The sequence below is a fragment of the Protopterus annectens genome, chromosome 5.part1, assembly GCF_019279795.1.
Source record: "Protopterus annectens isolate FY-2018-M chromosome 5.part1, PAN1.0, whole genome shotgun sequence".
Classification (NCBI taxonomy): Eukaryota; Metazoa; Chordata; order Ceratodontiformes; family Protopteridae; genus Protopterus; species Protopterus annectens.
Genome location: NC_056736.1, coordinates 533,237,883 through 533,260,993, shown reverse-complemented (window position 1 = coordinate 533,260,993; position 23,111 = coordinate 533,237,883). Strand labels below are relative to the sequence as shown.

The 23,111-nt window shown below is 41.7% G+C and overlaps 1 protein-coding gene across 1 annotated transcript in view; it reads left to right on the top strand.

Annotated features, from left to right (window-relative positions):
* The window catches only part of CCDC191 (coiled-coil domain containing 191), a 1,143,870-nt gene that overhangs the window by 415,572 nt on the left and 705,187 nt on the right, over positions 1 to 23,111 (top strand). Inside the window, exon 7 of the mRNA XM_044073155.1 lies at positions 5,583 to 5,757. Within this exon, the coding sequence (XP_043929090.1) occupies positions 5,583 to 5,757 (175 nt within the window). The remainder of the gene's footprint in view (positions 1 to 5,582; positions 5,758 to 23,111) is intronic.

Sequence of the window (23,111 nt, the reverse complement as noted above, 5' to 3'; positions counted from 1 at the left end):
AGGGGCAATCACCACAAGTTATCACACCGATTAGACTTCCTCACACAGGATAAGGGATCACTCATCTATCCTCACGTGTCCACTCTTCAACTAATAGTGTGGGTGATAGGGTTTTGATTCCATTTAGGAACCTGTTTCTGAGGATGTGCTCAGGGTTTACAGAAGGCAAGGAAACCAGCAACCAGAAAGTCTTGTATGCCAAATGGAAGAGATCTTCTATCTGGTGTTATGCTGATAACCAGGACCCTTCTACAGTGGGGGTCCCTTTGGTTCTTTCCTATTTGTGTGAGTTGCACTATTCTGGCTTGGTGTATTCTTCTGTAAAGGCCCATTTGTCAGCTATTTCTGCCTGTCTCCCTTGAATCCTCATTTGCCCTCTCCCTTTGAGGTCAAACAGTTTCTTAAAGGCGTCCTGCATCTTAGGCCCCCATGGAAGCCTATTCCTCCTCCTTGGGACCTTAATTTTGTTTTAGAAAATTTGACCCAGGCTCCTTTTGAGCCTGCAGGTTCAGCTTCTCTGCAACATTGTACCTGGAAGACTGTCTTATTGCTTGCTCTTACTTCTGCTTGACTGGTTTCTGAGCTTCAGACCCTTACAGCCATCCTTCTTTTTTTTTTCGTTTTGTTTTGTTTTACAGGGACAGGGTGTTCCTTTATACTAACCCTTCTTTTATGCCAGGGTGGTTAATGAGCTGTCTTTGAATCAGGCAGTACAACTCCCTTTCTCTTTTTCCTTCTCCTCAGTCTGATAGTGAGAGGGTCCTACATACCTTGGATTTGCACAGTCAGCTCAGGTATTATTTGGATAAAACTAAGGCCATCCAGAGTCTGACCATCTTTTTGTTTCCTTTCATCCCAAGATATGGAGTTTGGCTGTTTCTAAGCAAACCACCTCCTCCTCCTGGATATCTATGGCCATTTCCCTATGTTATTATTTTCATGACAAATGCCTGTTTATTTCCATAGAGCTCAGTCCACTAGGGTTGTTGCCTCTCCTGGTGCTTTCTTCAATGGGTTGGACACCAATTCCATCCTTGAAGTTGCTACTTGGTCTTCAGTGCATACTTTTACTACACATTACAAATTGGATATGGTTTCTAAGGCCAGAGCAGGTTTTGCTAGAGCCGTTCTACATAGGATTGTTAAGGGCTCTACCCAGGCTTCCACTTCCAGTCCTTTTCTTGAACTTTTGTACAGTCTCTACAGTAAAAAATACTGCAACGGTGATGTAGAAGGATATAGTACAATTGTGTAAAATCTTACTGTAACATTAGATATCCTTTTCTTTACTGTTGCATTATTCAGTCCCTCCCTCCATTGCCATCGTTAGGATTTGTTTTCATTTCCATCCTGGCCAAGGGTCTTCTATCTGCATTTTTTCATTCTGGATGTGCATAGCCTCTTTTGTACTATGGAGACTGTTCTCTACTGGGGCAATTCAATTTTGGGTAACTACTTCCATACGTCATCTTTATACCCTGTGTCCTGAACAAGGAAACATACTTGTAATGTACGGCACATACAAAATCTAAAGGCTTTGATATACTGGCTTGATGTTGGTCTCTCCTTGGCAGGAGATCTCTGTGGTGAAGAATACTGCAAAAGTGAAGAGAAGGACATCTACTTTTATGGTAGGATTTTACTCGACTATACTTTTATTTCCAGCCGAACAGGATTCAGACTTTGAGGTAGTAAGTACTAAGTCTTCTTCAAGATACTTCCTTGACTGTCATTCTAGTTCTCAGGGTTCTGAAACTAATGACATAATCAATTATAATGGTTCAGTTTGCACATTATCGTGTGAGAATACTGCAATTGGTCCTACGTGCACAGTTGTTTCAGCTTCTGCATCCTTTCTCCAAATCTATTCTGATAACAAACTCATGCAAGAAACAATTGCAGTAGTGGCTAGATTCTCCTGTTATTCGCCATCACTGGTAGCATTTGTAATCATGGATGCCTACTCCCTAGGATGGGGGACATTACAGTGGGAAGATGGTCCAATGTCTGTAGACTCCCAATGAAGCCAAGATTCACATCAGTGCCCTGGATATGTGATCAGGGATCCCTATCACATTATTGGAAGAACACAAGACTGAAATTTAAAAGACTGGGACAAAAGCATCGAAAGCTGAAAAGGATGAACATTAACAAATCCGAAATACATAACACTGAAACACCAGCTGTGAATGTTATACAGCCGTTTCTTTTGTGAAACCAGGAAGCAGTTGAATGGAGATTGTGGTACAGTGAGGATCAGGAAATTCACCCTTTTCCCCACTGTAGTGCAGTCTCAGAGTTAGTATATATAAGTTGCAGGTGGGGGTGTAGGAGGGATTGCCCTCTTGCAAAAACTTTAAAAAAAATGTTGTATTGTAGGTTAACAGAACCGTACCTTTAATATTTAATTTGAGCGATTCTAAGGCATAATGTGTTTTGTGTCTGCCGTACTTGCTGCAAATCAGAGGTTAGTTTAAAGCGACATACGTGTATTTCTAGTGACTGGTTTTGTACGTAGAGCAGTATTGGATTGAATGTGGTCTTTTAAATTTTGATCTTGTGTTCTTTCGATAATGAGATAGTGATCCATGAGTAGTCCTCCTTGTGTTCACGAACTTCAGGACTGCTCTCCTCAGGGATTGATTTGTATCCAAATGGACAGCATGACAGTAGTTTGGTACATTAACAAACAGAGGAACCAGATCATATCCTTTAGGTCAGGAAACATTGAAGTCTGGCAATGGACGATGGTCTCACACTATTTTCTCATAGCAACACACATTCCTGCAGCTTTCAGTTGCTTTACAGACAAGCTCAGCAAATGTCATCTGATGTCTCATGAGTGGTCCCTCAACTCAGTGACTGCAACTCATATATTCAGTCATTGGGGCTTTCCCTGCTGTGATCTTTTTGCCTTCCCAGACAATACCAAATCCAGCAGCAATTTTGTCATGACCCCATTACAGAGACAGTCACCTAGGGATGCTCTGACTGAGCAATGGCCTCTCAGTCTCCTTTATGCTTTCCCACATTTACCCCGATCCTTGGATTTTTACATAAATCAGTGAGGTGTAAGGCCTTAATCATCCTTATAGCCCCCTTCTGGCCTAGACAGATTTATTTTTCCCTTTCTCAGGCCTCATCTCAGGGACCCCCCCCAGCTATTTGATCCAGCATAGAATCTTCTCTCTCACCCCCTTTAAGAAGCCTCAACTGGCTCTACATAACCTAAAACCTAATTCCTTGGATTTTGGTTTCTGCAGTTCCAGTAATGGCCAGTGATGCATGCATCTCATCGGAGGTGATCAGGATCCTAACAGCCTCTCAAAAGTAATCTACCCATAGACTTTACCATGATATGTGGAAATGTATCACCATCTGGGCCTCTTCTCTGGACATTGACCCTTTTTCAACCCCAGTTCCAGACATCCTCAAGTTTTTAGCATATATATTTGATTCCAGCTTTAGTTTCTCCAAAGTGAAAGTGCAACTGGTAACTATCTCTAATTTTTATGCAGGGCACCAGGAACATTCTGTTGCTTCACATAAGCTTTATGAAGCCTTTTTCAGAGGAGTCTTCTTACTTAGACTTTCTGTTCCCCCTTTAGATTTAAACTTTGTTATAGAGGTGGTAACAAAACCGCCATTTCAACCAGCTTCTTCAACTCCATTAAAGTTTCTTTCTTGGAAAGTGCTTTTTCTGGTAGCTATCACTTCTATTAGAAAAATTCTGGAGCTTCAGGCAATTTCTTCATCAGTCCATTACTTGGTATTCTACCATTCTACATTGTGGTGGTAGGTTTGCATAATTTTAAGGTGTTTACTTTACCCAAACACAACATGAAGGGTTTGATTCCCACACCGGGTAGTTGGGTAGGCTTAAAATGACCTGCTAGAGCAGTTAGCCTAGTACTAATCTATAAGCCTATGAGGATGGAGTTTCACTTCATACAAACTTGTCATTTCTTGCTAAAGTAGCTTCTTACATGGACATGATGGAACCTGTACATTTGCCAGTGTTTTTTTCCCATCATTCCAACAAAGGAGAGTACATTCTCTACACTGTAGATGTATATAGTCAATTACGATTCTGTCTTCCTAGAACCAGAATTTTTCTGAAGGATTCACAGCTGTGTGTTTCTTTTACAGTAAACAAAATTCCGAAGTTACTCTTTCCAGATAGCTTGCAGACTGCGTTTTTACATTTGTGTCTCACACAACTGACCTCTGCTTGGCAAACTAAAAGCTTATTCTGCCAGAGCAGTGTCAACTTTTACTGACCTTTACAGCTGTTCTTTAATTAATGAAATCTGTGCAGCTGCCACTTGGGCCTCCATGCACACTTTCATTAAACACTACAAACTGGATTCCATTTCTAGATATAGGACATACTTTGGAGCCTCTGTCCTGTCATGATGCCACCCTGGAATTCAACTAGCTTGGTATTCTGACCACAGATCAAACAGACTGAATGAATATGATACAAAAGTTATGTGCTTAATATAATGCTAAATCCTTTCATTCCTGCTCGTCTGATAAGTCAACCCTCACTCTGTCCCCTTCCTTGGACTCGATCTCAGGTAACTGTAGGCACTAGTGATTGATGGGATGGAAAAATCTTAAAGGGCTTTGAAGCTGGAGCATTAATGCTGCCCAGTCAGATCTCGAGGACCCACAGGTAATATTGGACAGACTTGAATGAAAGGATCTAGCATTATGGTATGTACATATTTTTTGCATTCAAAAGATGACAGTAGCCTTCAAAAAATCTTTAAGTTTTAGCTTAGTAAAAACTAAAAGAAAAACCCAGCCAGGTCAGATTTTCCACTGTGTGATTCCTTAAAACCTCTTGTATTAGAAGTAGCCTGGGATATATGCAAATGTCCCCTTAAGGACATCTGGTGTTTCAGTTATATGGCAGTTCTGAATGCCCATGACTTTTTTTCCTTCTTAAGTCTGCTATGGACAAATTTAGGCCAGTAAAACCAAACCCCACTAGCTGTGGACATGCATGTTCCAGCCAGAGGTTTTAAAGAATAACACAGTGAAAAATCTATCTTGGGTGGGTTTTTCTTTTAGTTTTTACTGGCTGTTTTTTCTGTGTGACCTTGTTACTCATTGTTTTAGGTTTTTAGCATAGTGGAAATCCCATTTTGGATTTACAGCTTTGTATTTATGGTTATCTGTTATCTCATTTACTCTGTAATGGAAGAAAATGTGAGAAATTCAAATGGCCAATGTCCAGGGCAGAATTGTGATGACTGCAGTTCAAAGAAACTATGTAAATATTTTTACTGCCATAGCTACCACCACTACCAGCCCTTGACCAGTTTCCTTTGTGGAGTTGTTTGTTGCTTTCATTTGTTTCAAAAGTCAGAAATTTTGTTTCCTCCACCACATTCCCAAAAATTATAGAGTATTTTAACTCCTAAAAAAGGCCTTGATTAATTTACTGTGAGCAGTTGCAGGATACACTTCAGTTTAGAAGTCAGGAGTTCTCTTTTTCTTCCACTATCTTTCTAAGGAATGTGGCAAATGCTGACACTTAAAAGGCCTGATTATTTTTTGATGGATTTCTGCAGGGAACGTCAGAGGCTAGAACTAGAAAAGGCTCAGAAGATTATTATCCATAACCAAGCTCAACATCCTGTCATCCAGATGGAATTGCAAAAACAGCATGACAAGGAGAGGAAGAAGTTGGAGAAGATGAAGAAACTGCAGGAGCTCTTAGACCAGATAGATACAAACAATCTGAAGGTGGGTCTGACTTCTGCTTTTATTTAGTTAACTGTGGAAAACCATGAGATACAAAGACAATGGTAGAAACATGAGATAGCATACAGTCTGATATTGTAAAAAAGTGTATGTGATGATCTGATGTTGTTAATCTTCATGCATTCATTACTGATGAGGTATCAGTTATGTCTTTGGAATCGAGTCAGCCATTATAACAAGCTCGTGCCAGCCAAAAAAACTCTCAAGCTAAGCTTATCCATAGTGCCCCTTTCTCTATCACCCCAGATCTCATCAAGAAGCGTCAGGCCAGATCTCAAGCTAAGTGACTTACAATTTCTATTTAAACTCAAATAATTTTCTCTACCTTTAGGATTTTTCTATCTTTAATAGTAGTCGTTTAGAGTTTGCTTACCCTTGCTACCAGTTTGAAAGGTTTCTTTACCAAATTTTGGTATTCTTGGTACAATTGCTGGTACAGGCCTCCCTTAACTCTGAGGTAATTTTTAATACCATTGCTGGTATTTCTTTCCTCTCTATTCTTTCTCTTTCTCCTTACCCATTGGTATTTCTTAATTACCATTGTTGGCAACCAATCATCATCTTCTTTCAGCTGTTCCCGTTAGGGGTCGCCACAGCGGATCATCTGTTTCCATTTCTTCCTGTCCTGTGCATCATGCTCTTTCACACCATCCACCTGCATGTCCTCTCTCACCACATCCATAAACCTTATCTTAGACCTTCCTCTTTTCCTGTTACCTGGCAGCTCCATTTTTAGCATCCTTTTCCCAATATACCCAGCAACCCGCCTCAGCACATGTCCAAACCAACGCAATCTCGCCTCCCTTGCTTCGTCTCCAAACTGTCCAACCTGAGCTGACCCTCTAATATACTGATTCCTAATCCTGTCCATCCTAGTCACACCCAGTGCAAATCTTAACATCTTTAACTCTACCACATCCAGCTCTGACTCCTGCCTTTTCGTCAATGCCACTGTCTCCAACCCATATAACATAGCTGGTCTCACTACCCTCTTGTAGACCTTACCTTTCACTCTTACTGGTACCCGTCTGTCACAAATCACTCCTGACACTTTTCTCCACCCATTCCACCCTCCCTGTACTCTCTTCTTCACCTCTCTTCCACACTCACCATTACTCTGAACTGTTGATCCTAAGTACTTAAAGTAATCCACCTTTACCAACTCTACTACCTGCAACCTCACCATTACTCTACCCTCCCTCTCATTTACACACATATATTCTGTTTTAGCCCTGCTGACCTTCATTCCTCTCCTCTCTAAAGCATATCTCCACCTCTCCAGGGTCTCCTCAACCTGGTCCCTACTCTCACTACATATCATAATGTCATCTGCAATCATCATAGTCCATGGGGCCTCCTGTCATCTGTCAACCTGTCCATCACCAGTTCAAATAAGAAAGGGCTCAGAGCTGATCCTTGATGTAATCCCACCTCCACCTTAAACGTATCTTTCACTCCCACCGCAGTCCTCACCAATGTCCCACTACCCTTGTACATATCCTGTACCACTCTTACATACTTCTCTGCAACTCCCGACTTCCTCATACAATACCACAACTCCTCTCTAGGCACCCTGTCATATGCTTTCTGTAAGTCCACAAAGACACAATGCAACTCCTTCTGACCTTCTCTGTATTTCTCCAACAACACTCTCAGAGCAAATATTGCATCCGTAGTGCTCTTTCCTGGCATGAAAGCATACTGCTGATCACTAATCATCACCTTCCTTCTTAACCTAGCTTCCACTACGCTTTCCCATAAGTTCAATCTGTGACTGATCAATTTTATCCCTCTGTAGTTACTGCAGCTCTGCACATCACCCTTATTCTTAAAGATAGGTACCAAAACACTTTTTCTCCACTCCTCAGGCATCCTCTGACTTTCCAAAATTTCATTAAACAATCTGGTTAAAAATTCCACTGCCATTTCTCCTAAGCACCTCCATGCTTCCACTGGTATGTCATCTGGGCCAACAGACTTTCCATTCTTCATCCTCTTCATAGCTGTCCTTACTTCCTCCTTGCTAATCTGCTTCACTTCCTGATTCACTATCCCCACATCATCCAACCTTCTCTCTCTCTCATTCTCTTCATTCATCAGCCCTTCAAAGTACTCTTTCCATCTACTCAACAAACTCTCCTCACTTGTGAGTACATTTTCCTCACTGTCCTTTATCACCCTTACCTGCTGCACATCTTTCCCAGCTCTGTCCCTCTGTCTAGCCAATCGGTGCAGGTCCTTTTCTCCCTCTTTAGTGTCCTGTCTCTCATACAACTCTCCATATGCCTTATCCTTAGCCTTCACCACCTCTCTCTTTGCCATGCATCTCATCTCCTTATACTCATGTCTACTTTCATCTCTTTGACAATCCCACTTCTTCTTCACCAGCCTCTTCCTCTGTATACTCTCCTGTACTTCCTCATTCCACCACCATGTCTCCTTGTCCTCCTTCCTCTGTCCAGATGTCACACCAAGCACCGTCCTAGCAGTCTCCCTTACTAGCTCTGCTGTAGTTACCCAGCTATTCGGTAACTCTTCATTGCCTCCCAGTGCCTGTCTTAACTCTTCCCTGAACTCCACCTCACAATCTCCCTTTTTTAACTTCCACCATTTAATCCTTGGCACTGCTTTCACACTCCTCCTCCTCTTCTTGATCACCAACGTCATCCTACAGACCACCATTCTATGCTGCTTAACTACACTTTCCCCAGTCACCACTTTACAGTCTCCAATCTCCTTCAGACTGGCCCAATTACATAGGATATAATCCACCTGTGAGCATCTTCCTCCACTCGTGTACATCACCCTATGCTCCTCCCTCTTCTTAAAATACGTATTCACCACAGCCATGTCCATCCTTTTCGCAAAATCCACAATCATCTGACCTTCTGCATTCCTCTCCTTAACACCATACCTACCCATCACTTCCTCATCCCCTGTGTTCACTTCACCAACATGCCCATTGAAGTCCACTCCAATCACTAGTCTCTCACCCTTGGGCACACTCACCACCACTTCATCCAACTCACTCCAAAATTTTTCTTTCTCATCCATCGCACACCCAACTTGTGGAGCATATGCACTAACAACATTCATCATTACACCATCAATTTCAAGCTTCATAAACATCACTCTATCAGACACTCTCTTCACCTCCAAAACACTCTTGGCATACTGTTCCGTTAGGATAACCCCTACCCCATTTCTTCTGCCATCCACACCATGATAGAACAATTTGAACCCACCTCCTATACACTTGGCCTTACTTCCCTCCCATCTGGTCTCTTGCACGCACAATATATTAACCTTCCTTCGCGCCATCATATCAGCTAGCTCTCTCCCTATACCAGTCATACTGCCAACATTCAACGTTCCTACCCTCAGTACTACACTCCTAACCTTCCTCCTCTCTTCCTGCCTTCAGGCATGCATTCCCCCTCCTCTTCTTCTTCGGCCAACACTAGCCCAATTTCCACCAGCACCCTGTTGGCTAACAGTACTGGTGGCGGTCGTTGTTAACCCGTGCCTCGACCGATCCGGTATGGAAATATGAAATGTTCACCGCATCAGTAATTTGGCAGAGGTTTTATGCCAGATGTCCTTCCTGATGTAACCCTCCCCATTTATCCGGGCTTGGGACCGGCACAAAGAAATGCACTGGCTTGTGCATCCCCATTGTTGGCAACCAAAAAAAAAAAAAAAAAAAGGACTTCATTTCTTGTGTGTATATGTGTATTGTTATCCTAACAAGCCTTTCCTTTTTTGATGAAGAGGACAATAGCCTTCAATGTGATCAGTGTGGGAGGAAAATGCCAAATTCTGATGGACATTTGTCCTGTGTTTATTGTCTCGGGGTTCCGCACCTGGAAAGTTCAACACCCATGCAGCCAAGGGCGCCCGCAGGCAGGTGCAAGGGGGTGCACTTGCACCCCCCTGGAATAGTAGGCTGACTAGTTTAAAAAAAAGTTTTTTTTTTTTTTTTTTTTGGGCGCATTCTTCTTTAAGAAGAAAGGAGTCCAGTGTCGCGGGTGTGCTGACATCATCGCTCAGCGAGCGGGAACTGACACGGACGGTTTCGGTTTCGGGTTCGCAAGCGGGAACTGAGACGGACTTCACTGAAGATGGAAGCGGGACACGGACGGTTTCGGGTTCACAAGCGCGATGGATGGACGGATACTTAGGAGCACGCCTTGAAACTGAAATGGACAGAAGATGGGACACTTTCAGAGTGAGTAGTTGGACGGAAGATGGGACAGTGATGTGTATGTGTGTGTGGAAGAAAGGGTACTAAGTCTTGGAGGAAGGCGTGATGCACCTCTTACTACTGTTTTCTATTTCATTGACTTCAGTATTTAAAATTTTTTTTCTTAAGGATTTAGTTGATTTTATTTGAATGAATGTGGAAAGGTCTTCAGATTTTCAGTAAGGTTATTTTTTTCTGGTTTTGAGAAGCCTTTTGTGGATCTGTCTTTTTTTTTCTCCTTCCTTTCTCTTTTCATTGTTTGCACCTGCAGGTATGCTGCTGGCTTTTCTCACACTTTCTTTTAATTCTGGCATGAAAAGTGTTAATGATGCTCCATTTGGTTATGCCAAGACATTCTTACATATAGTCAGGTAGCATATGTTTGATCTAATTTAACTGGATTGTTTGTACTTTGGTATAGTCCATTTTTACAGTGGTGAGCAGAGAGAGGACCAACACTTTCTGTTTTATTCCAAATCATTTTGAGCACTAATGGAAGGCTTTTGCTATGCTGTATTGAATTAACATCTCTGCAGGTCCTGCCTCCTATAGCAGTCCATAGTAACGTATAATACAATTTTTTCCAGATTTGTATTTTAAACATTTTTTTTAAGTGACTAGAAATACACTAATTTTATTTTCAAGATCCTTTGAGACAAATTTTGTTTTGTTTGACTCCACACTGATCTTGAGGATATGCTACTTTAAACATGGTGCACTCTTAGTATAGTGTGTGTGTGTGTGTAAGAGGGAGGTAGCATACTTCAGAAGAAGTCTTTTGACGAAAGTGGTCAATAAATAGTTTGATACGCTAATTTTCCAGTAACCCTGCTGATTTTTTGGTCCATGCGAGGTTCTTATTTGGTGGTTTTTATTTTACCTTGGTTTTTGTGGGTTTTTACTAATATATGAAAGAATGCAAAAAAAGCCTTGTATAAATTACATTTTAGCAAACATAAAAGAAAAGGTAGATATGATGCTTTTGTTCATAAATTTAGAAGAAGTGGTCCAAACATATATCTTGTAAAGAAAATGTTTTATTTTCCAAATGAAAGGCAAATGGACTATGTAAATTAAAAAAGGTGCACTTTAAAATTATTTACTGAGTATTAAATATGTCTCAGAATATAGGAAGCCTATCCATGCATCCAAATGTGAAAGGATTCTATCCTAATGAAAATTGATACAGCTTCAAAAACTTTCCAAAGTATATTGTAGAAACTTAAAAATGCCTACCTGAAATAGCACAGATTGAAGATAGCATGAAAGCAAGAATGACAAATATTTGCAGGTCCTTTAGTTTCATTTCCTTTTTTCTAGTATTAACTTTTTAAAGATGGATGTCACTCATTTCACACGCAGATCTCTCCCTGTTTCCTGCTCCTATTTCTCTCCATTATCTTGTAAAGGAGACAGCAGATAGGCTTCATAAGTTTCCAGCATGGCATTTTAATAAACTTCAAACAGATTATTTAATTTCACTCCTATCTCAGTGACATGAGGGCTCTGTTTCACAGCTTAAGTAGGCATATAGGACTTCCGTAGTATTATGAGTTTGTAATCCTGTCCTGTTGACAAGAAAGTCAGTTCATTATAATGCTGACTCACAGGCCTGGTAAAAATAAAGTACTTTCCAGTGCAGTTCCATTTTGTGACAGTAAAAGAAATGAATTCTGCATGTATATTTATGTGATATTATGTATACAATGCATTAAGGTCATACACAGTAAAGGGTTTCTTTTTCCATTTGCTGGAATAATTTTAAATATGCATATAAGCATTTATTTTTTGTTTGCTGTATTTTCTAATACTAATGGGTGTAAATTGATATGCTTTTGCTTTGTTAAATTAAAATATGAACAGGAGGTGGTTATCAAGTATGAATGGACAGTGCAGTGGTGCAGTGGTTTGCATTGTCACCTCACAGCAAGAGGTCTCCAGTTTGATTCCTGGCAGGGTGCCTTCTCTGTGGAGTGTGCATGTCCTCCCTGTGTTTGTGTGGGCTTCCTCTGGGTGCTGTGGTTTCCTCCCATGTCACAAAGACATGTATCTGGAGCGTTTTTCCCCAGGCCTCTACTGAAAATTGGCTTGTTCCAATTTGGACTTTCCTGGTAAACACGTTAAATAAATAAATATTTATGAGTTAAAATATGCAACTCTGATTATTATCTTATATTAGTCAGTGCACAAAAACATATTATCTAGCTAGTGGCATAGATGGATAAAACCCTCAATACAGTCCAGGCGACTCAGGTTCAATTAGGTGTCTGATGTAGTGGCAGGTTGAAATGGGTGCTACCATGTACCACAGGGGACCTAGTGGAGGAAAGCATCAGAGGTAGATGATAAAAAATTTAATAGACCCCCCCTGGTGGATGTGAATGGTCAGATCCCACAGGACAACCTCAAGTTCTTGTCATTAGGAGCCCTTTCGGAGACGGTTGAAGATGCATCCGGCAGACCTGGAGATGGTCATGTGGCGTGGCACTGGGTAGGAAGGCGTACAGTGATGGGGGAGGGAGAAAAATTCTCAAAAAATGTTATCTAGACATTCTCATTTGCAGTTTTCCATAGCTGTGACTTTCCTTAACCAAGTCATATAATGATTTTCTAAAGTTTATGAGTCTTTCATTACAACTGTCATCCATAAGGATGAAAACAAAAGCATGTATTCAGTACAGATGCAGCTCTTTAATGAACCTATGTTATCAGTGTCAGTAATACATCAGGTACCACACTTTCCTTTGATGCAGAAGACCAGAAGGCTGTGGGTTCTATTTCCACTCTAGGTAACTAGATTGCTGACACTACAGTACAGTGCTGGGGAGGTGCTGCATTCCTGAGTGTGTGTTATACTTTGGAAGGAACATTAAACTAAGATCCCATCTGACTGAGTTAGTGATACCTCAGGTGGATATAAAAGATCCCATTCCACCTATTGAAAATAGTAGGTGCAGTTCCCTGATACTCTGGACAAATTTTCCCTTGTATAAGAAATACCATATCTCCCCTAAAAAAAAGCTAATAGGCTACTAGAACTAATCCTGACAACAAAGGATAAATACAATAAATTATCCACTTTGTAAGCTGCTAATAAATGTTCTAAATATTATAAGTTTGTACAGTAACCTCACACACCCTTTCCTCCTTTTAACTTCTCCTTAGCTCTTCTTTCAGACTACCCTTCTTAAAAGTCAGCTTGAATATCTTCCTCTATACTGTTTCCATACCCCTACAAATTTATTCTCCTTGTTGAGTATCTTTGCCACTTTAAGATTTCCTTCCCTCCTTCTTAAAGAATTTTCTGTTTCGTTACCTTTCTATGTTTAGCTAGACAACCGTTTATCCACTATGCCCACAACATCAGGAGCATGCTCCTCTCTTCCACTTTTTCTTCCAACCAAAATAAATGTCCACCTTCCATCTTCAGTTATGCTATCATTATTTCTAATTATTGACAAGTTTTTGACATATCAAATTTGCCCACTCACATCCCCACATTACAGAACTAATTCAAGCCTGACCAGAATTCTTTGGTGTGTGTGTGTGTGTGTGTGTGTGTGTGTGTGTGTGTGTGTGTGTGTGTGTGTGTGTGTGTGTGTGTGTTAAGAGGGAGGTAGCATACCCCTCAGCTGTCCAGGTTTTTGCAGAATGTCCAGATTTTTGCCCCATATTCCTCCTGAAAAGGATTGAAGTTGCTAAATAATGAGATTTCAGTTTTAGACGTCATATAATTTAGAAAAATGCATACTAACACAAATCATGTTACTCTTGCAATTTTCTAAGTTTATGACAGCCATATTTATAATCTGTCCCTATTTATTTTAGGCTTTGTCCAGACTTCTTGCACTAAGGTTGAGGGGTGTGGTATGTCTGTGTGAGAGAGACACACACACAGTGAAATGCCCAAGTTAGAGTTAGCAGGTGGAATTTACTTTCAAATGCATTTTCAAGGAACTGTGAGTTTTAAGGGAAGCAAAGTTTACTGCTGCTCATGCCAAGTCTATTTACAATGTGCAACTGTTTTGTTTAGCAAATGGTATCTCTATTGTGGTATAAAGTTTTAAAGCTATAGTAGTTAGTAGCACCACAAGTAGAATACTTACATCTTAATGTAGAGGCTTGAGGTTTTATTCATACAGCATGTACATTTGTATGCTGCAGTCCTGAGGATGTCCTCCTTTGGATGAGATGCCTAATAACTATGAATCTGTTTTTCAGCTTGCCATCCATTTTCTATTGCAATATACCAGCTTACCATTTTTTTAATTTAACATTGGCAATTTATTCTTTGACGGCAGCAGGCACTGAGTTTGTAGATGAAACACTGAAATATACAGTTGTTTTCTAGCAACAACCTCTTCATTAGTTTCAGATATATTTAATGAGGAATTATTCAGATTACTTTTACTTCGGCAGAGATTGTGTGTATTGACTGATATTGGTGGATTGTAATGAGTGGCCTTTTATGGTTGAAATGTTCTAAATTGGGCAGTTTGTCATTATTGGTTTGTATGTTTTGTTTCATTGCTTACTGGAAAAAATGTTCAAAACTATAAATTTAAAACACACTCAAACAAGTGTTGCTGTATAATACAAGGGATATAATTCAGTTATATATTATATATTATAATTAATACAATCAGGTAAATCAAATAACTTTTGCATGGCCCTAACAGTGTGCAAGGAGCCTATTGCTTGAAAACAGTTCAAAGGTAAATAATCTGCCACTGGCCAGATGCATTTTCTTTGAATGTGGGTTTCAATGCTGTTTCATTGAATGCGAGTTTCAAAAGTAGAGAAGCTTTAATGCCAAGTCTGTTTTCGTTGTAAGACTATTGCTTTGTTTAGGTTTAGTAAATGTCTATCAGTATTTGGGCTATAATGTTTGAAATAAAAGTTGTAAATTAAATCCAACTGCCTGTAATCATTGTAGAACTAAAGCATAAATCGGTATGTACACAGAGATTTGAACAGTGTCTATGGCAAATGGGGAGAAATAGCCAAGTAATGGGACACTTGAATGGCTGTATGGGCAGATGTGGGTGGGGCTGTGTTGGCAGGGGGCGGGGAGAGCTATGTGGGTGGGGCTCTGGGTTTGCACCCCCCTGCAAAAAATCCTGCAGGCTCCCTTGCATGCAGCTTATGTAATGGCTGTAGCACCCATACTTTGACAGAGAGAAAAAATAAGCTGATACTGAAAGGTCTCCTAAAAACTCCTTTCTGTGAGGGTCTGTCTGAGGTGAAGGGCTCACCCCCTCCTAAAAAGGATCATAAGAGGAGGAGTAAATCTGTACCTTCCTCTCCATATAACAGTGCATCTAAACCTGTTAAGTCCACCAAGGAACCAAAGTCTAAACTTCATAAATTTACTTCTGCAGTCTCGGCTTTGGGGCTTCAAACCCCTTCTACAGTACTATCCTCAGCACCAAGGCTTCAAACACCTTCTACGGTGCTGCTCTTAATTACAGAACCATCCAAGACTTCAACTCCTATGGTGCCAACCTCTGCTACAGTACCTACACCCCTCTCGGCACCAAAAATATTCTCTCCAATTCAGGTCACTATTCCCCCCTACACAACTTGCTGGTCCTTTGACCACAGTGCCGAAGGGTAAAATATTACCTTGGACTTGATACTCCCCATCTGCAAATCCCTTTTTCAGACAACAATTCAGTCCCTTTCTAGAATGCTCTGATTCTCCATCAGGGATGTCAACCCATTCCTCCAGGAGCCTTTCAGAACTCCACGTAGTGAGACTAGTGGATCAGCTCCTGGTGGACAGAGGAATTCCAACTCCTTCTAAAGCCTCCCTCCCACCCGGAGCTGAGGAATTTTCTCTATAGACTCTGACATATATTCCTCCTTCAACCTCCTTGGAGGTATCAGAGCCCTCAATGCCGACACCTATCCCAGTACCAGCTTCTCTGGATCCATTGGTAGACCTTACCATGGCTCTGGAATCTACCCTATGGTCCCCGACTCAGTCAGAGCCAATCCATCCTCGGGATCATGACTGGTCCATCGGCACTGTCATCCCTAATATGGCACCTATTTTTTCTATGGTACCGTCTACTTTGGTTCTGGTTGTCTTGGCGGCACCGAGTCCTCTTGTGGCTCCTTCTCTGGGGGAGGGTCTTGTCGGAGCAGAGTGTGACCACGGTTCTGAGGTTGTCTTTCTCGGATCCGGGCTACCATCCCTCGTTGGGTGAGCCTGCCTTCCAGGTGATGGAAAGGGCACTTGCCTCTGCAGGCTCACAGCTGGTTCCTTCAGCACTGGAGTGCCACATATACTTGTCCTCTGAACTGCAGCTGACACAGTCCACTACTCTGGGAATCTCAACATACGCTCCTACAGGATATCCACTTTTCAGAGTCCTCTTCAGATGCCCCTGCTGAGGAGGTACCCCGTAAGAGATCATGCAAGAGGAAGCAAGTAAATTCCCCTGAAAAATCCCTTACCAAAGATACAGATTACGATGAGGGGGGAAAAGTCTCCACAGTCACCCCCTGAGGATGTCTCCTTTGGGGACATACTAGAAATTTTAAAGCAACGGGGAGACTGGAAGCCCACCAACCCTTCCTCTGATGAGTCTGTATTCTTGCAGGCTTTCCATGCTCAACCGCCTACTTCCTGGGTGACCCCGCCTGTAGATGATTTGGTGTAGCTCATCATGCAGTGTACCTGGAGGAGTCCAGACACTGTTGAGCCTGTCCCCCAGAGACCAGACAAAATTCTGTCCCTGCCGGAGGACAACCCCCACTGGTCCAAAGGCTTACCAGTAGATGCTATGGTGGTGGCAGCGGCCACTAGGAAAGAGCTCACTGAGTAGAGCCCTACTGTCCATCCTCCAAACAGAGAGTCTAGAGCAATAGACAGGTTAGAGAAGCAGGTATATGCTTCATCGACTTTTGCCATTCAGTCCTTGAATTACTTGGCATATTTTACCCGTTTCCAGAGAGACCCGATCACGGAACTCTCGGGAACCCTAGCAGGAGGTGTTTCTGATGAGGTACATGACAAAGTCGCTTCACAGCTTGTCACCCTGAAGTCAGTTCGTCCATGTGCTTGATTTCTCATACTACCGAAGGGGTGGTGAGAACAGCGGGTGCAGGCATTGTCATGAGACGTCATGCCTGGATGCGCCTATGTGATTTTGTGGACCCTTTTAAGTCTTCCTTTCTCAGTGCTCCCATGGAACTTCCTCACTTTTTGGCCCGAAGGTAAAAGACACATTAGCCAGGTATGAACAGGGTGGCATGACCCTTTCTGCCCCGGAAGTGCATTTCCAACTCCCCAACGATCCTACTCTAGGAATCAGAGGAGTGGAACAATGTGGTATAAGAAATCCCAGGGTCCTTTTTGCAAGACATGTGTCAAGTTTTCCCACCTGGGGCAGATGGGGAAACCATCAGGAAGATGCCTGTCCAGAGGCAGAGGGGGGTCCGCATAATCAGAGATTCAGAGATTTTTTTTCTCTGGACAGCCATATCAGCGGTCCTGAAGAGTGGCCTGATTGCTTACCTCTGGAAGCAGTTGGGAGGTGGTTTTCTCTGCACCACCTTGCCTGGCAAACCATAATGACAGTTTCTTGGGTGCAGACGATAATTACCAGAGTTTATCACATTCCCTTCAATCTTTTCTCGAGGCCACAAAAGTGAATTCCTGACATTCCACCCAGTCAGATGAACATAGCAGCACAAGAAATTCAAAAGCTGCTCCAAAAAAGAGTCATCCAAACAGTCCCACCAGACCAGATAGAATCTGGATTTTACTCAAGGTTCTTTTTAGTGCCAAAAAAGTCAGGGGACTGGAGGCCAGTTTTGGACCTCAGTATCCTAAACAAATTCATCAGACAGACAAAATTCCGGATGGTCATGGTTCAGTCTGTCCTTCCATTTCTGGAGAAAGACAATTGGATGTGTTCAGTAGATCTTCAAGATGTGTATTACCACATAAAAATGGGCAAATGCTCCAGAAGATTCCTCTGCTTCTTGCTGGGAACCAATCAATACCAATTCCGAGTGCTGCCCTTTGGTCTCCCTACAGCCCCAGAGTGTTCACCAAATGTGTGGCAGCGGTGACACTCACTTGAGACTGCAAGGATTTCAGGTGTTTCCGTATTTAGATGATTGGCTCCTTACTGCCCCTACCAAGTATGTACTGGTTACAGCCTTACATTACACCCTAAAGCTAGCAAAATCCTTAGGGATCTCAATAAACAAAGAAAAATCCAAGTTAACTTCCACTCAAAATCTGGAATTCATAGGAGCAACTTTCGATACTCAGTCTTGCCTAGTCTCCCTTCCACTTCACAGGTTACAAAGACTAAGGTCCCAGCTCCGGGTGATACTCTCTCAGGACAAGGTTTCGGCTCGGGCAGTCCTTCAACTACTAGGATTAATGGTAGCATTGTTCCCCTAGCAAGACTACACATGAGACTCCTACAGTGGATTTTAGCAACACAGTGGTCTCTCCCTTTTTTAATTTCTCCAAATGGTTTGGGTTTCTAATGCCATGATGGGAATGGACCCCATTCCTAAGTCAAAGTACAATTAAAGTTCATGAAATTAGTATTGTTTCACTCTTTGATGTCAGCCAAAAGTGCTCTTCTCAGCACTCGCAATGTGCCCAGTAATGACTCCTCCTGCAGTTTGTACAGAGTTATATGTATTGGTAGCGTATCTAAATAAAATTTTAGACTCTTTTTTATAAGACCCATTGCTCCTACTACTATTGGAACTATTTGGGTATCTTTCTTCCACATTGCTCTTGTTTCAGCTTGCAGATCCTGATATTTTATAACTTTATGTCTCTCCGTACACAGGGCACTGTAGTCACTGTGTGTGGCAATTTCAATGATCAATGCTGCTCTTGTCTTCTTTTCTGGGACCACTATATCTGGTTTTCTGGCATTTATCTTTTGAATTGTTGGTAATGGATGATCCCATGTGATGTAGACTTCATTATTTTCTGTGATGCTTTGTGGCTCATGTTTCCAGTGCTATTCAGCCACTTCACAACCATAATGTTTGCACAATCCCCAGTGCAACAGTCTCACCACATTATTGTGCCTTTCAATATACAGTCCTTCTGCCATTAGTATGTCACAACCAGCAACGAGGTGTGCGACTGTTTTCAGTTCGGTTTTACAAAACCTACATTTGTCTGTTTCTCCTACATGTTCAATGGACTTTTTTAAACCAGCATGTACATAGCCCACCATCTTGAGCCACCAATATTAACCTTTCATCTCTTGGCTTAAATTCACCTCTCGTTAACTATTCTTACATTCGTTCCTGATCAGCATGAGGTTCTTCAGAAGTTTTTTATACTTGCAACTATATTAATGCATTTTCCACATTTCTTGCCTTTTCATCTGATCCTTCACCTTGTATTGTTTCTTTTATTTCGTGGCACATTCAAGTTGCTGCCTGATTTTTATCTACTTCTGGTTTGATTTCCATTCCTGCTTGACACCGATATCCTTCTGCTAGATTAAGCAGAGATGCCCATCTTAGATTTATTCTCCTCATGCTTCAAAACTTTCACATTTGGGTCTCATGAGGTCAGCAGATATGTGTGGAGTCCCATGATTGCAGATCTGTACATGTAATCAGTTTCAAGAAGGCCTATCCTTCGGAACAGGGAATATATAATCTTGGTATGCACTGATTTTTATAGATCATTTGGTGAGCATGAACCATCCTTCTTGTTTTAATATCTAATCTATCGAACACATTTTGGGGCCAATCAATCACTCCAAAACTGTAAGTTAGGACAGGAAGAGCAAATTGGTTTATAGCTTGGATTTTGTTCCTAGATGTCAGTACTGTTTTCAATATTAATTTACTCACATTTGTTTGTATTTTATTGCTGATCCTTCATCAGTTCCCAAGTATTTATACACACCCTCTTGCTCAAGTTCTTTTATATCACATTCTTGTCCCAAACTGATGTTTTCCTGGTGCAGCGGTTTTCCTGCTTTAAAGGTTGCTTTTGCACATTTATCAAGGCCGAATGACATTCTAATATCATCTGAAAAAGTTTTGACAACCTGCAGCTGTGCTTTCAGTTCCTCATCTGATGAGCTATACAGTTTTAAATCATTGACAAATAGAAGATGAGAAGTCTTTAGTCTGAGCCCCTTTGACTCATCATATGTCCTTTCAGATCCGCATAACAGATCGATGTAAACAAGACTTAACTTGGTGGATGAAGCCAGAAAAAAACCTATGGAGTCGCCCTTTCTCCCTCTCTCAGCCCAAAGCCGTAATGACCATGGACGCTTCCCTGATAAGGTGGGAGGCATTTTCAGGGAAAGACAGTCCAAGGCACGTGGTCCCCCATGGCGGCCAACCTCCCTATCACTGTTCTAGAACTGAAGGCAGTGCTTTTAGCATTGCAAGCATTCCAGTCTGTCCTCCCATCAGGGACAATTGCTATACAGTTGGACAGCATGTCTGTAGTCTGGTATATCAACAAACAAAGGGGAATCAAATCCTACGCACTGTGCAGGGAAGTCTTCAGAATTTGGCAGTAGGTGATATCTTCCAACCCTTTTCTGATAGCAATGCACATTCCCGGGGATTCCAACATAATTGCAGACAAGCTGAGCAGATTCATTCACCTGCCTCACAAGTGGTCCCTCAACCCTACCATAGCGCCGAAGATCTTCAGTCACTGAGGCCAGCCTTGCTGCAATCTATTCGCTTCCCACAAACCACAAATACAGCAGCTGCTTTACCCTAATTCTCCCTCAGTGGGAGTCCCCGAGGGATGCTTTACTGCACAATTGGCCCACAGGGCTTCTTTATGCTTTCCCTCCTCTTCCCCTGATCCCGCAATTTCTAAAGAAATCTCTTCAGTTAAGAAGCAGAGTAATCCTCATTGTGCCCTATTGGCCCCAACAGTTTTGGTTTCCCTTCCTTTGGCCTCACCTAGTACACCAATCATGAATTCTGGATCCAACTCTGGAATTGCTGTTGCATCTGCAAGGGTTGATTCATCCAAACATATCGAGTCTCAAGCTGACAGCTTGGCTCCTCCACTTCCTGTAATCGCCAGGCAGAATAATCTATCCTCCCCTGGTACATAACATTCTTCTGGCTTCCCATAAATCATCCACCAGGAAATTCTATCTCAGCAAGGGGAAATGGTTCATAATTTGGTCTAGAGAGAATGGACTAGACCCTTTTCACCTTTGGTTAGTTCTGTATTGGGCTATTTATCAAATGTCCTCCACTCAGGAAATACAGCTTCCACTATTCGAGTACACCTGGCAGCTATCTCAAACTTCCACTATAGCTTCCAGGACTCATCCTTGATTTCTCGCCGTCTCTGTAAAATCTTTTTAAAAGGTGTCAGACATTAGATCACCCTTTAAAGAGTCAGTCGAACCTTAGAATTTGACATTAGTTGTACAGTCTTTGACTCATCCTCTTTTCGAGCCTGCTGCCACTTGCGATATAAAATTTTTATCCTGGAAAACTCTATTCTTGGTAGCTGTTACCTCAGAAAGGTGAATATCTGAACTACGAGCCTTGTGCATAAAATGTCCTTACATGCTTCTCCATAAAGACAGAGTATCATTCCAGACTAATCCCTCCTTCTTACCCAAAGTCATACTGTTTTTAACTATTAATCCAACAATTGACCTGCCAGTCTTCTTTCCCAATTTTACTAATAGAGGAGAATATTTCCTGCATTTCCTCGATGTGCATAGACATTTACAATTCTACTTAAACAGGACTAAATCACTATTAGATCAGAGGATCAGAGCCAGCAACTTTTCAGACAGCTTCTAGGCTTAACCAATTATTTGTATTTTTCTCAGGGCCAAGATTGGGGAAATCTGTTTCTTAAGTAACTTTATCTAAATGGTTAAGAGATTGCATTTGCTTTACCTATCAACAAAATAAAGTTCTTCTACCAACTAAGGTCAAACCACATACAACCAGATCAGTTGCAATATCTGTTGCCTTCCATTCAAGGGGTTCCATGGATGACATTTGCGCAACAGCAACATGGGCTACTCCTCATACCTTTATCACTCATTACAAATTGGATTTGGTCTCCAGTGGGGAGAGCATCCTTTGGTTCAGTGGTTCTCAGGAATATCCTTCCATAGGGCCTCCCAGGACATAAAGTAGCTAGGGACTCTGTCCCATCAGTAATGAATGAATGAAGATTAACAACATCAGATAAAGAAGTTATGTTCTTACCATAACATTCCATCTGTGTTGTTGATCTTCATTCATTCATTACATCCCACCCTCCTTCCCCCTCTGAAATACTCCTGGAGATTCAGATTTGGTCCAACTTCCGTGATAGGGAATTTGCTCAGATAAAGCCTCCTCTTTCTTTCTTACAGGCAAACTTGATCTGAGGTGATAGAGAGAGGGCACTATGGGTAAGCTTAGCTCGAGAGTTTTCTTTGGCTGGTACAAGCATGTTATAACGGCTGATTCAGCTCCGAGGATGGAACTGATACTCCATCAGTAGTGAATGAATGAAAATCAACAACACAGATGGAACATTATGGTAAGAACATAACTTCTTTTTATGTATGTCACTATTCCTCACTCTTGAGTTGTAGGATCTGACATTGGATCAGAGCCAGCAACTTTTCAGACAGCTCCTCCCACTCCTATGATCACTTGTGCCCTCTAACCCCCCAAGATATTGTTTGCCGTGCTCAGAATCAGACGTGATTTCTACTGGCTGGAGTCTCTAGCAGGATAAGTTCTTTCAAATTCTTACTTTTGGCTAAATTCTCTAATTCTAGGGAAATTGTAGTTTTCTATTAGCTTGTTTGTCCTTCTGGCTTAGGTCTATCATGTCCCTCCCATTTTTTTTTGTTTGTTGCAGTGGTTGTAGTTTTGGCAACATTTTTTTCTTTGCTTTCTTAGGCTTTTAGAATAGTAGTACCTTCTCAATTATTATCTGTTGTGGTGTTGGTGGTCTTTTCTTGTTTGTTGCCCTTGGCATTTTTTTCCTGGTTAACGATTTTGAAGTGTCCTTTTGGTTTTTGGTGCTTGGTTTGCACTACAGTCATGTCAGACAATCCAGTTGGCTTTAAAAGGTGCTCCT